Source organism: Diplotaxodon limnothrissa, linkage group LG16 (genome assembly GCF_057381915.1).
Source record: "Diplotaxodon limnothrissa isolate DT_005_m linkage group LG16, D_limnothrissa_male_GT1.1, whole genome shotgun sequence".
NCBI classification, from domain to species: Eukaryota; Metazoa; Chordata; class Actinopteri; order Cichliformes; family Cichlidae; genus Diplotaxodon; species Diplotaxodon limnothrissa.
The window spans coordinates 25,542,969-25,558,010 of NC_140611.1; the positions used below are offsets into that span (position 1 = coordinate 25,542,969).

The 15,042-nt window shown below is 43.5% G+C and overlaps 1 protein-coding gene across 2 annotated transcripts in view; it reads right to left on the bottom strand.

Annotated features, from left to right (window-relative positions):
* Positions 1–1,052: 1,052 nt before the first annotated feature.
* fmnl2a (formin-like 2a) overlaps positions 1,053–15,042 on the bottom strand; it is a 48,183-nt gene continuing 34,193 nt past the window's right edge. Inside the window, exons 9-26 of one of the 2 annotated variants that reach the window (XM_085373776.1) lie at positions 14,586–14,679; positions 13,309–13,383; positions 11,947–12,057; positions 11,533–11,682; positions 11,110–11,211; positions 10,640–10,961; positions 10,370–10,561; positions 7,701–7,825; positions 7,406–7,608; positions 7,044–7,278; positions 6,875–6,943; positions 6,705–6,785; positions 6,490–6,619; positions 5,277–5,440; positions 5,023–5,124; positions 4,809–4,904; positions 4,256–4,379; positions 1,053–1,167 (exon numbers count right to left, since the gene is read on the bottom strand). In XM_085373776.1, coding sequence (XP_085229902.1) covers positions 1,058–1,167; positions 4,256–4,379; positions 4,809–4,904; positions 5,023–5,124; positions 5,277–5,440; positions 6,490–6,619; positions 6,705–6,785; positions 6,875–6,943; positions 7,044–7,278; positions 7,406–7,608; positions 7,701–7,825; positions 10,370–10,561; positions 10,640–10,961; positions 11,110–11,211; positions 11,533–11,682; positions 11,947–12,057; positions 13,309–13,383; positions 14,586–14,679 — 2,485 coding nt within the window. In that variant the 3' untranslated portion in view covers positions 1,053–1,057. Of the gene's footprint in view, positions 1,168–3,114; positions 3,207–4,255; positions 4,380–4,808; positions 4,905–5,022; positions 5,125–5,276; positions 5,441–6,489; positions 6,620–6,704; positions 6,786–6,874; positions 6,944–7,043; positions 7,279–7,405; positions 7,609–7,700; positions 7,826–10,369; positions 10,562–10,639; positions 10,962–11,109; positions 11,212–11,532; positions 11,683–11,946; positions 12,058–13,308; positions 13,384–14,585; positions 14,680–15,042 lie in introns of those variants that run through there. The other variant, XM_085373777.1, reaches the window with a different exon arrangement.

Genomic DNA, 15,042 nt, shown 5'->3' on the forward strand with positions numbered 1-15,042 from the left:
TTACAGTAAAGCGAGTAGACTCGGTGACCTGGAATGTTGTTAACCTGTAAAACGCTCGCAGAAGCACGACGTTTAGTTATGTCCAGTTCTGACAATAAGATCATCCAGTAAAGTTTCGCATCTTGCGTGCAGTTTCTATCCCCAACAGAAAAGGTATTCGGTTTTCTTGCTCTGCATAATTCCTTCCACAAAACCAGCTGTGCAGCTACAGATATGCACAACTTGAAAATAAGTTGTTTTTTAATGGATTAGAAGCTACAAATTCAGCCCTTACTGATCACTCGTAATAAGACATGACAGAAGAATCAGTATGGAGATACCTGCTATAAACAGAATTCACATTAAACTGGTCTTTATTTACCTTTATAGTTGCTTTAGTACAAATATAGAGTTCATACCACATTAACAGCCCTTTAATAATTTGAGAAACCCTCATGAGATGTAAAAAATTTTTTAAAAAGTGCAGGTTGAGCATGTTCATGTTGTTAGAGGAGCGGACTAAAGGGCCGTAACAATAATATTTGTAACAGCTAAAAAGAGAACCCGTCCTGTACATTCTACATCTTTCCCCACGTAACGCCATTTCACGTGGCTCTTAAGGCCACCGCATGTCCAGTTTTACACATCTGAAAAATTAAAGCCAGGTCACGTTGTATTGCTCAGAGTGGGATTATTAAGAACAGTCATTAGGCAAACACGGCAACGTGACGTGAAACCACAAAAAAACAACAACAATAAAATTCAGGCACTTGGCTCGTCAAAGGTTTTTAAATCAACCTTTCAGACACTTTAAATTCAGTCCCATACGTGTCCCAGTCCTTCAGAGTGAAATGCTGCTAATACTATAGCACAGATGTGGAATATTGAGTATTCTTATGTAATATATATACATAATCATCTCACATGTTGCTACAAACACCTGACTTTCACGCGTCATCCTTCACTCTGCTTCGATCTTTTTGTCACTCCTTACTCTCTTTCTCTCTCTCTCTCTACCCCCCCAATACCTTTCTCCCTTCCCCCCATCCCCAGCCCTAGCACATGCACTATTCCCTCGTCACATGACTACGTCGCCATTGTTGACCGGCCGCAGGTTCTGATCATCAAAGCGTCTCCTGACACTCCTCCGTACGGCGTCCGCTCTCCTGTAAGGCTGATTCCTCAAATCTGAGATAGAAAAGAAGGGTCGGGGATGGGCATGGATAAAAAGATGGTGTCAGGCGTCTTCATCGGGGTGTTTTGATGAGCTCACATGTTCACAGTGCTGGCAGCCTGTCTTTCAAAGCAGTGTGATGTCTACACAAACAACAGCCAAACAACCTGTCTTTGGTTTTTAAACATGAGACAGTCCACAGAATTTTTTTAAAAACCTCTGCCAGAAATCTAGGAAATCTCTCATGCATATTGTGAATGCATGAAAATGTATCTTTTCTCTACAATAAAGCCAAAGCGACAAGTGAGGAGAGTAAGGTTATGTGCTAATCACTACACACAGAAACTTCCTGCTACAAAGGAGCATTAATGAGTACATCGATGAACAGAAGTAGGTCAATGATGAGTGGACTTGAAATGAAAGAAGTATGACAGAAACTGAGGTAATAAAGAGATGCTTGCCAGGTTTGGGGCACATCCACTACAGGGGTGCTACTGGAGGAGTTCCTTACCCTCGAGTAGACATTGGGAAATTTAGTAATATTATTCTTCTTTAGGGCTAGATGAAGAGAAGACAAAATGAAGGTTAAAAATGGAGAAGGAGGCTGACCGGTGCACGTCAGCCAAACAATTCACACTGGCTTTACTAAAAGAGCGCTGCAAGAGCCAAGCGGTGTGGCAGTAGGCTGGATGTAGAAAAGCTAGAGCTGGGTAAGGACACGAGAGAGGACAGAGCTAGAGGTTGTTAACTGTTTCAACTGGCAGAGGAGGGAGGAGGGAGTGGAGAGAAGGATAAAAGCTTTTTCTTTCTCCTTGTTACTAGACCCAGACTGCTTTGCAAAGTGGCTACCAGCAAGATGGAAGAGAGCCCATTTCTACCTTTCTGTGCAGCACAACTGTAAACTGAAACAAACACAATTCATCACCACCAAAAAAACAAAACACTGAAGCATGCATGCAGCCAGGGAAAAACACTGACAACCAGTGATTCAAACACCTCAAAACCTTCAGTGAAGCAACCTGGTTGCATGTTAGTAGCACACACAAACTCCTGAAATGCACCAGATGATCTATATGCACACACCATGCAGAATAGCAACGAGCCTGACAGACCACACCGAGTCACCCAGAAGTGACCCAGAGTGGCAAAGCGAGCGTGGCACATGGACTAACTGGGAGAGCAGGGGATGCAGTAGGAGCAAGCAGCAGGGATGAAGCAATCAGCATGCACACAACTATGAACATGTGATAATGACATGTGATAGTGAACAAACATGAATTTTGAATGAAAACACTCTTTGAAAACACACAAAAAAAAGCAAGGTATAATGCCACAGACACTTCTACATCATACCTGCTGTGAAGATGATGACCTTAGCTTGTATATTGCAAGATGTAGTGCGACATGTTAATGTCAAAGTGACCCAATTAGAGGCTAAGAAGAGAAAAACTTTTTAAGTATGTTCATAGCTCAGTAATTGTTTTTGAGTCTTGGCCACTAGATGGCAGCAGCCAGCTTAACGGCGTTTCTTTACTTCTCAGCACTCTTAAAGTCCAGATTGGAAACTGCTCTCTCTGTGACATTATGGTTTGCTGTATTTGATAAAACAATGATGATCAATGTGGGTGTCACACTCCATGCATTTGTGGAAAGAAAACTGTTACCCCAGCACCTTATGATGGTCAGTGAGGGAGAAAATGTGAACACACGTGGGGTGAGGGAGAATTGTTTTGAAAAAGACAAAAAAAAAAAACAAGAAACACAACACCCGCACTCGGGCATGTCTCCAGGGCTTGTCACAGTGCACATGCACAGGTCCGAGGTGTGAGAGGTGAGCGTAACTGTTAAAGGAGAATCGTGGGGGGGGGGAAAAGGCATGCAGAGGAGGAAGGAGAGAAGGACACCAAGAAGAGAACTGTTTGTTTCCAGCAACCTTTGAGAAGATAGAGAGTTCTACAAGCTTAGTAATGGTACTCCTCATTGAGAGCGGACTCGCAGAAGAACCGAGAGCCACGCTTGGCTGTGCGGGCGGTAAAGGGCACGGTCTTCAGCACTGCATTGGAAACGACAGGGACAACAGCCAAGACAAAACAAGACAAATACAATGTAAGAAAAGCAGACTCCTACAGGGGTTTAGCACTGGTTAGCACTAAGCAAAATACCCAACAACACCATCTCGATGCATAGGCGAAGTCTTTTTTTAAAGAAGGTCACAGCGAATTCTACGGCCGAATTCTCCCAAAAACAGATGATATCAAGGTTATACTGTTAAGGAGACATCAGTAACATTTTACTGTTATAGCTCTTTGATAATGAGCCAACTGTCACCACTTTATCTTTAAAGCCTGGGTTGTTACTGTTACAATCCATTAGATGTTTTGTATTTTTATAAAAGTAGCCTGTGTTCTGTAGAAACTATCTAACATTTCTCTCTAAAATGTAATTAAATATAAAAGATAAAACTAAATACTTAAAGTTCATCTTTTATTGCTGCTTCTCAGAACTTCTGTTTGCCAGGGGCAGCCAATCAGTAGAGAGATGGCTTAAAGGGAGGTTGGTGTTAAACTGAACTGAAGAGATTCAATGAGGCCTAGTTTAAGCTATACAAAGACTATAATAAAAGCTAGAGTGCCTAAAAAATACACTGAAGCTTACTTAGGTACTGAACTGAGTTAATATACTCAGTTGCTCGAGTTTACTCAAGTTTTATCTCCCCTCAGTAAACAAAGGGTGAATTTCATCCCTAAGTTTTTATTGCTGGAGATAATCATATCCGGGATTGCCTATGTACAGATGGTGTTACAAAGCAAAGACAAAGCAGATAAGCCACGATGAGACACATTTGAGTTGAACAGATTGCCGTCAGTGCATGTTTGGACTAGTCAGGTATTACCTTTGGTTCTCAAGAACCTGACAGTTGAAACTTAAAAGAGCCAAAGTCATTGTGTTAGTTTTGAATCCTTCTGTTAATGACTGCTTTTATAGCAGAAAAGGACCTTCATGCAGGGCACCAAGTGTGTGTGTGTGTGTCTGTGTGAGTGTGGATGTGTGTAAATATGAGTTTAGCCACAGACTGTAGCCACGTGATCCGGGGGACGTTACCCGTAATGATGTCCTCGATCGCTCCGTCTTTGCCTTCGTAGACGTGGCGACTGTCTTTCACCTGTTTCCTTCTGAGCTCCTGGATCAGCTCTTGCTGCTGCCTCTTGCTCTTATGGGATGGAGACTGAGGAAGACACAGGCACATAAAAGTGTTACGGCCAGTAAGTAAAATATCTTCGACAAAGGATTCTCCCACTTGTAATTTGTTTCAGCTCAAAAAATGCCTCGGTTCATTCAGGCGTGTGTGTGAGTTAATTGAACCGTTCAAGTCGTATAATCGCCGATTCTGAGTTGATGCGATGTGACTCAGCAGGGCGTAAGACTGCAGAACTAGATACAAGCGCGCCCAGCAGGCAGTCGGCACTCAACTAATCCTGTGATCAAGAGTCTGGAGGAAATTAGGATGAAGCGGAAGGGGAGGAAGTGGAGCTGTCTTACCTTCTGGTCATTGTTATCCTCTGTAGACTCCTGTCCTAGAAAGTAGGGGGTTGGGGATAAGTAGAAAAGGGTAGTTGGAGAGCTGGGAAAGGAGGGTGGGAGGTGGGGTGCTTACCTTCTGGTCTTCCTCCATCATGGCTTCTTGCTCCATAAGTTTTTCCAGCATAATCTGCTCCTGTCTTTTCCTTTGCTCATTGTCCTCCTCCGCTTGCTGAGAAGATTTCACATTCATGTTCAAATTCAATTCAATTAAATGAAGTGAAGACTACTATTTATCATGTGTGTTTTGTCTGTTTCTGTCCAATGTGCGAGACTAATATCCAACTCACCCTGTAGGCCTTAACAAATCGCACAAACACAGGGAAGAAGACTGATGGCGGTGTGGTTTTGGCATTCTCGCCGAAGAATTTCACCACCTCATCAAAAGCATCCTTAAAAAAAAGCAAAAACAAGAGCAAAAGGCACAGATATCTGTCAAATGAAGTAACACAGACTCATTGCCTGCACTGTATGTGGACCAATCACGTTTGCATGCAAATACATGCCCCAGTGTCTGACAGCGAGCCACGAATCACCCTTTTACCTGTGCGATCTTGGCATCATCCTGCAGCTTCTTTAGCTTGCTCTCATTGTGTGCAATGAACTCTTTGAGCATGGTGTTGTGGCCATGCATGCTGTATTCTCTTTTGGTCAGCTCCATGCCTCTCTGCAGCTCCTTAACATCCAGCAGGACGTTCTCCAGCGACACTGTGAACACAGAGAAGTTTAGCTTACATGACACAAACCTGTACATGTAAAGTGTGTAGCATCTTCTAGATCTAAATCACATTGTTCTCCTGTGGGCTGTAGTGCAGTTTGAGCATCTAGATTGTTGTGGCATGAGTTGTCTAGCTTTCTACATTTCTGCCATTTTCTTTCTATTCCCTTACTCTCACAGTCAGATACATGCATGGAGTAGATTAACTTCTTCTTCCAACTGCTCCCTTTAGCGGTCGCCACAGTGGATCATCTGACTCCATCTCACCCTAATCCTCCCATCCTCCACTGTCACACTAACCCTCTGCATGTCCCTCCTTCACTACATCTATGAATCTGCTCTGTGTTCCCTCCTGCCTGGTAGCTCCATATTCAACATGGTTTGTACTTTATATCCAGTCTCCCTCCTCTACACATGTCCAAACCATCTCAGCCCTGTCCCGTACTCATTTTTAATCTCATCCATCCTGGTGGTCGCTCCCACTGAAAATCTTAACATCTTGCGCTCTGCTTTTGTCAGTGCCACCATCTCCAAACCGTACATCACAGCGGGTCTCACTACCATCTTGTAAACCGCTCCTTTTACTCATCCTGCCATCCTTCTGACACTCGTTTCCACCTGCTCCACCCTGCCTGCACCCTTCTTCACCTCTCGTGTGCACTGTCTGTTACTTTACATGGTGGACCCCAGATATTTAAACTCATGTACCTTCACTACCTTTACTCCTGTTACACTTGTCTCTATTCTAAATTGTCCATATGTGTGAATCACCCTATCATAGACAGCTGACCTATGCATGGTGCCTTTCACCCTAAAACAGACTACAACTCACATCTGCACAGGTTGGCAACTCACACTGCAATAATCTAGATTCTAGATGGATAAATTGCACCGCCGGCTAGAGAAAGAAATACACAATTAAATTCTGGAGTTTATTCCAAGAGAAACATGATAAGATTCTGTCTGTTTCTCACTGACAGACGCAGTCAGATTATGCGCTGTTCACTTCCGCCCAACTTAACTTCACTGTACGACTCACCTGCTGCAGCTTTCTCCACATAGTGCATCTCATTGTAGAAAAGGGAAACTTGTGTGTATTTCTCTCTAACCACATTGGCTATGTAGTGTAATAATGTTTGTTTCCGGTCTGTAGACTTGGTATCAAGTAGCTGCAAAGAAAGAAAACACAGACATGTTGAAACATTTTCTAAAAGTCTTTAAAGTTTTGCTAAAAGGTAACAAAATGCAACTTACCAAGTCTAAACTCTGCAGCTTGAATCCATACACCGCTCCTCTTTTGCTGCTGTTCATGTAGTTTCCAAGAGCTAAGATAATCTGCAGGACAGGAGCAAACAAGAATGAAAAAGGAAACCACGCATGCATTTGACACGATGCGTCATAAGGGACGCAAATGGTTCCGTTACCTCTAAAATCTTCTTCAGTTTCTGTGATGACTTGATGGACACAGATGCTGCAATGACTGCATGCAGTTGCTGTGGGTGAGAATGAGACATCAAATCCAGCACAGCGCTGTTGCTTTCTAAGGTTGCAGCATAAAAACATTAAGAATGACAACGTAGCGTCGTTATTCACCGGTGTAAGCATCTGCACGCTTTCGACGAAGTTGCCGATGAAGGCCATGATGGTCATCTTCTGCATGAGCCTCTCGATCTTACTGAACTGCATCATGAAGCGGTCCTCATCCGTCAAGCTTTCGAGAGGCTTGCGCTCCTTCTCGAACTGTCGCAGGACTTTAATCTCGTTCTCCGTGGGCTGGAAGCGCATTAGACACTCCACGAAGTCCACCGGCAGAGTCCGTAAATCAAACCTGGACGATGAGGAGACACAAGGACACGTGTTATGAACCATTAGTCTATTTTATAAGAAAAACAGGCATACAGCTATGTGAGTTTAGGAAAACAGACTGCATGCAGGAACACCAGTTGAAGGCTTACAGTTGAATGGCTTTGCAGATCTCCTCGGGTGTCTTGCCCACTTTCCTCAGCGTGATGGCCAGGTTCTTTGCCCTGTTGGAGTCCAGCAAAGTCACCTTGTTGGGTCCCTTCTGGATGACCTTCTGCTTGCTTGCAGTGAGGTCGATGGGCGGGCCCTGGGCTTTCGTCTTAAACATCTCCTCGAACTCATCAACATTCAGGTCCTAAAAAGCAACAGCAGTCAATTCGTGATTCATTTTCCTGGGATATAGGCAGGAAACGGATGCGTAACCTCTGAATCAGCGGAGAACTTTACCTCCAGTATCCTCTCATCATCAATCTCATTGAAAACAGTCCCGTTGATCTGGTTTGGTTTCAGGGCCACCCAGTTGAAGACGGGCATACGGAACTTGGTCTTTATGGGTTTCTTGATCTTAACAGCTTAAACAGAATACAGACAAGTTAGCACAGGGTGTCTATCTACAATCAACAGTTCACATAAGCATGCAGGTGAAAGGGTAGACAAGTACCTGGGACTGGTAACACACATGGATATGACTCTCTGGGTAGCTAGATGCCATATCTGTCTAATCTCTAAAAACAAAGTCCCACTTTGTGTTATTTACATGAACTAAATGCTTTCTGTAAGCCCTTCAAAATAAAACAGAAACTACGCTGCCTTGTATGTATTTTTTCCCCAAATAGAGCAAAGCTTCTTAGCCTTTGGCTGGACAGTAAAGGCCAAAGGGGATCGGTGTACCTGTTAAGTAAACGGTGTATGCCTGATGACAAACTATTTATTGGACAGATTATAGCTATTTGTAGCCACCACTGCTGCTTCATTGAAGCTGAACATTGACATGGTGCCCTGATTCCCCACACGGACAAGGTGTCAGCAGGGACAAATAAGATAAGGCCGTCATGGGAAAGGTAAACAGCATTCCAGTATGCACGGCGCCTATCGCTTTAATCATCTGCATGCCACAGCAGGTCACTGTGCCTCAGCATGCACTCAACTCTTTCTGATGTTGCCAGATTTCATTCAAATAAACACTTAAACAAACACTGGAGTAATACTGCAGAAATGTGGAGATTGCAGTGTTTTTCAAGGGAAAACTAGTTGGGGATGTGTTGCTTTATATAGCATGTTGGCAAGCGCACGTTAATGAAAATGGTGAAAGAAGACAGAAAGTGTTTGAGAAACGTGAAAATACAGCATGAATACAGCAAAGAGGTTTGTGTTTTTAACTGGGCAAGTGAAATGTGGGACACTAGAGGGAGGGGTGGGGACAAAACAGCAAACACGACAAGCATAACCTACAGAAGAGTTTGATGGGTCCCTCTGGTCGGCAAAAAAAGGAAACAATTATAAGACAAATAAAAAGGAGGGTTAGTGAGAATTAATGCACATCTCAAATCACACAGTACAGTATAGAATCTGCTCTCCGAGGGGGAAATATTTACCCCCATCTACATACAGTAAGAGCTGATTAGTGACAGAACTTAGTCATCAAGTCACACAAGGGTCACTTATCAATACTAATCCACTGAGCAGAGCAATCCTAGTAAAATAAGTCTGAACGTGTATTGTGGTGTTCTACTCAACACAGATGGGAAACAAAATATATAATAAATATGTTCCTGTCTTTCTATTTATCTGATTGCTGTTTTTTAATATTCTGTTTGAGCCCACCAACTAAAATGAGGCCAATCAGTGGCTACTGTCTAACTCAGTACATCACAAACTGGCAGCAGCTCTACAGTAAAAAGCCTCCCAGCAGTATCTCTGGAGTTAGATGGTCCTTTCAGCTGCTTGTTTATCTCCCAAGAGGTCACCACAGCAGACGATTTGGCGTGTTTAGTCTTACGCCAGATGCCCTTCCTGACATAACTCTTGACCACAATGTAAGAGTGACACTGCTGAAAGTAATACTTATTAAGAAAAGGAGTTTTACAGGAGAATCGGTACAAAACCCCCCACATTTTTATGCAAAGGAGACACATCGGTAACAGGATTGTTAAGATCATACGGAGCTGAAGAATTCAGCCAGTCCTAGGAAACACTTGTAAGTGACTGGTAATAAAAAAATGTTAAAAAACTGGCACAAAGTAAGAGGCAAAAGTTCCTTTAGGGCTAAAATACATCTTTAAGCAACCAAAGTTTTCCCACTTGCTAAATTGTTCAAACTTGCTGTGGTTTTTCTTTGTATTTAAAGTAATCGCCATATGACTCCATATGCAGTGATTTCTGTGCACTTTATGAATCGCAGGGGGAGGTTTTGATTAAAAAGTAGCTCAGAGCAGCTCATTAAACAAAAAAGAAAAAATGAACCAGCTGATTTTTGGGGGGACAGTGAGCTAAATCTAAAGCTCAAAACTTTAATGTCACAACCTGAGTCAAGCCTGACACCAGAGTTTGACGAAACCTTGGTTTTATTTTTAAAAAATTCTTAATAATCTCAGCTAAAAGATTAACTACTTATCTCCCAGAAAGCACGAAGGCAAGAAGTGGTGTCGCCTCAAAAGCCAAGCTCAGGCTCGCCTTTACCCAAACTCCCTCACCCATTAATTAGCAATTAAGCCGCAGTGACACCCTGAGACTCCTGCGCGGCCACTGCAAGGCGAGTAGAGGTTGCAGAGGATTGCAAACCGTGAACTATGAATTGAAGCTAGCTTGTTTGAGTCTGTATGAAAGTGAACACTGAACACAAGGTCTTTACTGTGAAGCAGCAGCAACATGTATCAGATAGCCTCAAGGTAAACTAGAAGCAGCTGAGTACATTAGCCGCTGTTATGTAATATTCCAGAAGTTTGTGTGTACAGCAGCAAACCTGTACTAAAGCAAATCAAAAGCAGTGCTAAAGCAGAGCCACATAAACATCACCTCTTGTATTATCCTATATGAACAAATTGTGCATAATCCCTATTCTACACATTTTCACAATGCATTAAAGAACATTGACTCAGTTGATTTGATGACCTTACCTGCTAACCCAGAGTTCATGATAACGGTGGGAGTCCCACAGCCGGGCAGTGGGGGGGCCACTGGAGGAGGCGGAGGAGGGAGAGGGGCTGACGTCTCTGTAGGCATTCCTGGGGGTGGCGGGGGAGGCGGAGGGGGTGGTGGCGGAGGCGGGGGAGCTGCTGCTGGAATTGTTGACGTTGGTCCGTTTGACACTGGGAGAGGGGTAAGAAAAACAGTTCAGGCTGACCCGCTGTTATCGGCTTAATATTCTGAGCTAATATTAAACTTACGTGTGCCGTTCATCGGAAGCGGCGGGGGCGGAGGAGGCGGTGGAGGTGGAACAGGTGTGCCCGCCGTAAGTGCAACATGGTTTGGACTGACGGCTACACCGTTTCCGCCGAACACGGCGCCCGGCGAGCTCTCCGTAGCGGAGGGCGGCGACGTTAGGATTGAGATGTCTCCGTCTCCTTTCTTGTGGATCTTGATGGTGCCCTGCTTCTCCAGCTCGTGGATCTTCTTCTCGAGTTTACTTTGTCGCTGGATGGCCTCGTCCTTCTCCTTCAGCATCTGTCGCAGCGAGTGCACCTGCGAGCTGGCATCTTTATAGACTTCCTGTGTGGTACAGGGAAACAGAAAAAAGGAACATATGAGAAGAACAGAAAAATACGTGTGGCGATATTTTACATTTTCTCTACCGTTAGCTTAACTAGCTATCACCAAGTTGAAGAACTGATGTCAAGGTAGAGAAAGCGGCTCTGACCCTGATGGATTCCAGCTCCTTGTTCCTTTGCATCAGCTGCTTCTCCAGCTCTACAATTTTGGCCATGGCCTCATTCTCCATGTCCTGCAGCTTCTCTGTCATCTATGGGAACAGTATCAGGAAGAAAAGATTGCAGAGTGATGTGAACTAACTGAAGAGACACCATTCGAATCAACATGTTAGCACAGAAATATACTGAGGCACTACGAGGGTTTCATATTTTCATGTATCTGGATTAAAAATGATCTGTCAGGGCCTAAAAGTTCTGCATTTTTCAAAAACAAAACAAAACTTTGCACCATATCAAGTTGCTATTCCATCAACTTCCTATTGTTAATATTCAGACTGCTGCAAGAGAAATAAGATCAAAACGGCAACTTCGCCTCAAGTCAAAGAGTACAACCAACACTAGAGGGTTCTCACATGTGATATGTTCTCCTCCAGCTCCTCCACCCGCTCCAGGGCAGCATTTTTGGTCTCCGCATCCTCCAGCAGCGCTCCCACATCAAACACATTATCCAAGTAAGCCTGGATCTGGACCTGCAGCTTATCACTCTCTGTGTGCTTTAGTTTCTGCAGAGCAGATACAACAAGTTAGGGAAGAGGAGCTGTAGTTTGATTTCAGCTCACAGCATTGGGATAACATCGATCTTTCTGCAGAAAGTCAGGAGACAAAGAACTACAAAGCTGACCACTGTTTCTGAAGTAATGGAAAAGCCATTATTGACAGTGGTTGCTGTCTCAGGGGCACTGTAATGACAGCCTATCCTCTGGACTGTGAGTGTTCAGAAGAATGTCTGTCTAGCCATTTTCCTGCAGCACTATGTCTCAACTCACATCTAAGTAGTCGTCCAAACACAGCTTGGTGAAGTCGTACTGTAGATGAACCCTGAAGTTCATGTCCTCCACTGAGTGCACGACGATGTTGATGAACTGCATGCACGCCACCTGGGGAATGGCAGGTAGGAAAGGTTAGCGAGAGAGAGAGTTCACTGCATATGCATTTTCTATATTACACTGTTTATAGGACTGTAAAACACCTTTATAGATCAGTGTGCAACAAGTTTGTGTTTTTATACACCAGTTTGCTACTTCCACGATTTGGTTTTTATGCTCATATATAATATATGTTGCCTTTTATTATGTCTCGGGTATATAAATCCTTATTATTTTGCTTGCTTAGCTGGCAGGGTAGCTTATCTGGCAGATTAAAAGGATCTGAAAAAACAAATGAACAAAAGCTGCCAGTTCAACACTACTATGGGAGCTTGCATAAACAGATCAAGGGGGATCTACTCACAGTTTCTAATGCACACACGCGCGCTTCCCAACGCTAAAATGGGCTTCATGAACATCCTACAACAAGCTCAGCTGCCCCAGTGTGAGAAAGCAGCTTTTGGCAAAGTCTGTTCACTTCAGAGCTGCTGTCAGGTGACAACTGCCTATCGGGAGGACTGCAAGGGAAACTTGTTCAAAGTGAAGCACTATTCAAGCACAGCCTCTGTTGGTTTTCACTCAGATTAATTAGAATGGATTCACAGAGGTGTGACGTATAAAATCAAGCATAAGGTGGCATGTCCATTGATGTTCTTAAGTCTTTTCTGTCAGATTAATTAACACTGCTGAGCCTTGAAAAAACAGAAGGTCTTTGCTTAGGGATCCTCAGGTTTGATCCACTGCAACACACATCTGTAGCTTATGCAGTGACCTTGCACAGAAACTGATAGTACTGCATATCACAAAACTGGAGGAACAGTTTGTTAATTTTTTACACTGAACTCCTGCTCTACCTCCTGGTAGAGGCAGGGCAGGTCATCTACCATTCGAAAGGTTGGTCGTTTAATTTCTGGCTGCCCCAGTCTGCATGTCAAAGTAATCTTGAGGAAGATACCAGACACTGAGCTGCTCTCGATGTGTTCTCTGGGTGCGAATGTGTGTGTGAATGCTAAAAAGAAAAGAATCGGACGTAGAAAACAGTTGTATAAAGAGCTCATTTAGGTACAAGTATGTTTACCATTTAAGTTCGATTGGGGTTTAGACAGGTATATGAGGACCTGTTTCTAACCTCTTCTGCCCACACATTACAGTTCACATCATTTTCTCTGAACTTTTGACACTGAAAAATCATTCGGCTTCACAGAAAGGGTTTTCGGGGATTGCAGCACAATTAACAGTCATCACAACTGTGCGTAGGCTGACCATGAAGTCAATGTTGTTGTCCTCATTCTTGAAGTACTCCATTAGCTTCTCGAATCGCTGCTCCTCCGTACACACCTGCAAAGAAAACCACACATTCATTTACTTCATTTGTTTTAGACCAGCTGGAGAAACAAAGCCAGGGATTTAGCCAGGAATTGCACCTCATAGACTTATTAATCATGTGTCAATATGTGGTAAAAACTACTGATGTAAGCTGCAAAATACTTTACAGCTTCCTATGATCTCAGAGAGAGCTGTTTTCAAAGCGATAATTAATAAGATACGTTTTTATGAAGTGCTGCAGGATCATTCTTTTATTTTATTTCAGCTACAGTTTGCACCGTGCACCTGTTTTCAATGTTACTCGCAGTATGTTAAAGCGTGTTTAGAGTGGAATTTGGGAGATAAAAAAGAGGGAGTAGAGAGATGCTGTGCAGTTCAGGGAGTTCATGTGGATGTCAATGAGGCAGACAGAGGATGATAAAGAATTTAGAAGGAAGGGAAGAAGGAAAAAAAGAGGGATGCAATGCTGTGAGCTTTAGCCTGCAGCCCCCATCATTCAGCAACATATCTAAGTTACTCAGAAAAATAGATCTCGCATTATGGTCGACAGTGTCACTTTTCATCTAAAAGGAAAAAAAAGAAAAGAACAACTAAACCCTGCCTCCACCAGAATAGAAAAACATGCTGCCGTGCTTCCTGCACTCACATTATCCAAATGCTTTCTCAAACTTCGTCTCATTAGACGGGCAACATTCTCTCTATGCCTTAATCTCCCATTAATGCCAGTGCCGCTGAGAGCAACGCTCAATATTTCATTCCGGGAGTGTAAATATTACATTAACTGCAGTCAGCCCATGTTTGCGGGCCGTATGCTACAAAATGGGGCTGCTGTTAGCGCTCTCTCCATCACAAACCTCCCACTTCTTTCTCCAGAAGCCAGAATGCCTCATCCAGACAGGCAGAGGTCAGGCAGGGCTATCTGTTACAACTAACTCACTGCTTTTCTGAGCTTTGAAGCTACTGCCAAATCCAGTTAACACGCATATAACTGTTATCACTTGCGGCTGTGTGTGTCGTCCTATGCGACGCAGCTAAACTGGTGTCTGTAATCTGTTGACTAACAGAATTAATTCCTAGACGCTATCCCTTTGAAGCAACGAGGAATACGCCGGCCTCACAACTGCCAGACGAGCATTCCTCCAGGGCTGAGTCACTGTTTGAAGCAAAATGTAATGACATATTCGTCTCCTCCGAACCATCTTTGCAGCTCGTACCTCCTTAAAGTTGTCGAACGCAGAGAGAATAATTTCGTGGCCTCCTCTCACGAGGCAAACCGCCGCCAGGAGCTCCAAGACCAGAGCTTTGGTTCTGAAAAACAGGGAGAAAATGATGTCAGGAATAATTAATGAATGAACAGAAAAGCAGGAGATAATCGCAGAGGAAACAAAGCGGAAAACTGTGTAATTTAGGATCATCTCGCTACTGAAACGTCTGCATAGGACAGATCATAAACAGCAACCACTGTCACAGCGAAACAAATTTTCATTGTGTATTCATTGGTTTAACCTCTTGAGAGTCAAAAGCCCAGAGTTAAAGGGGGGTTAAAGGCCAGGTATAAAAAATGAATACTTCTTGGCCTGATTCATGTGAGTTTATTAAAGTGCATAGACACTGAAAGTGCCGGCTCATCCCGTCTCCAGTTCATTCACGCGGGATTTCTATGTCTGGATG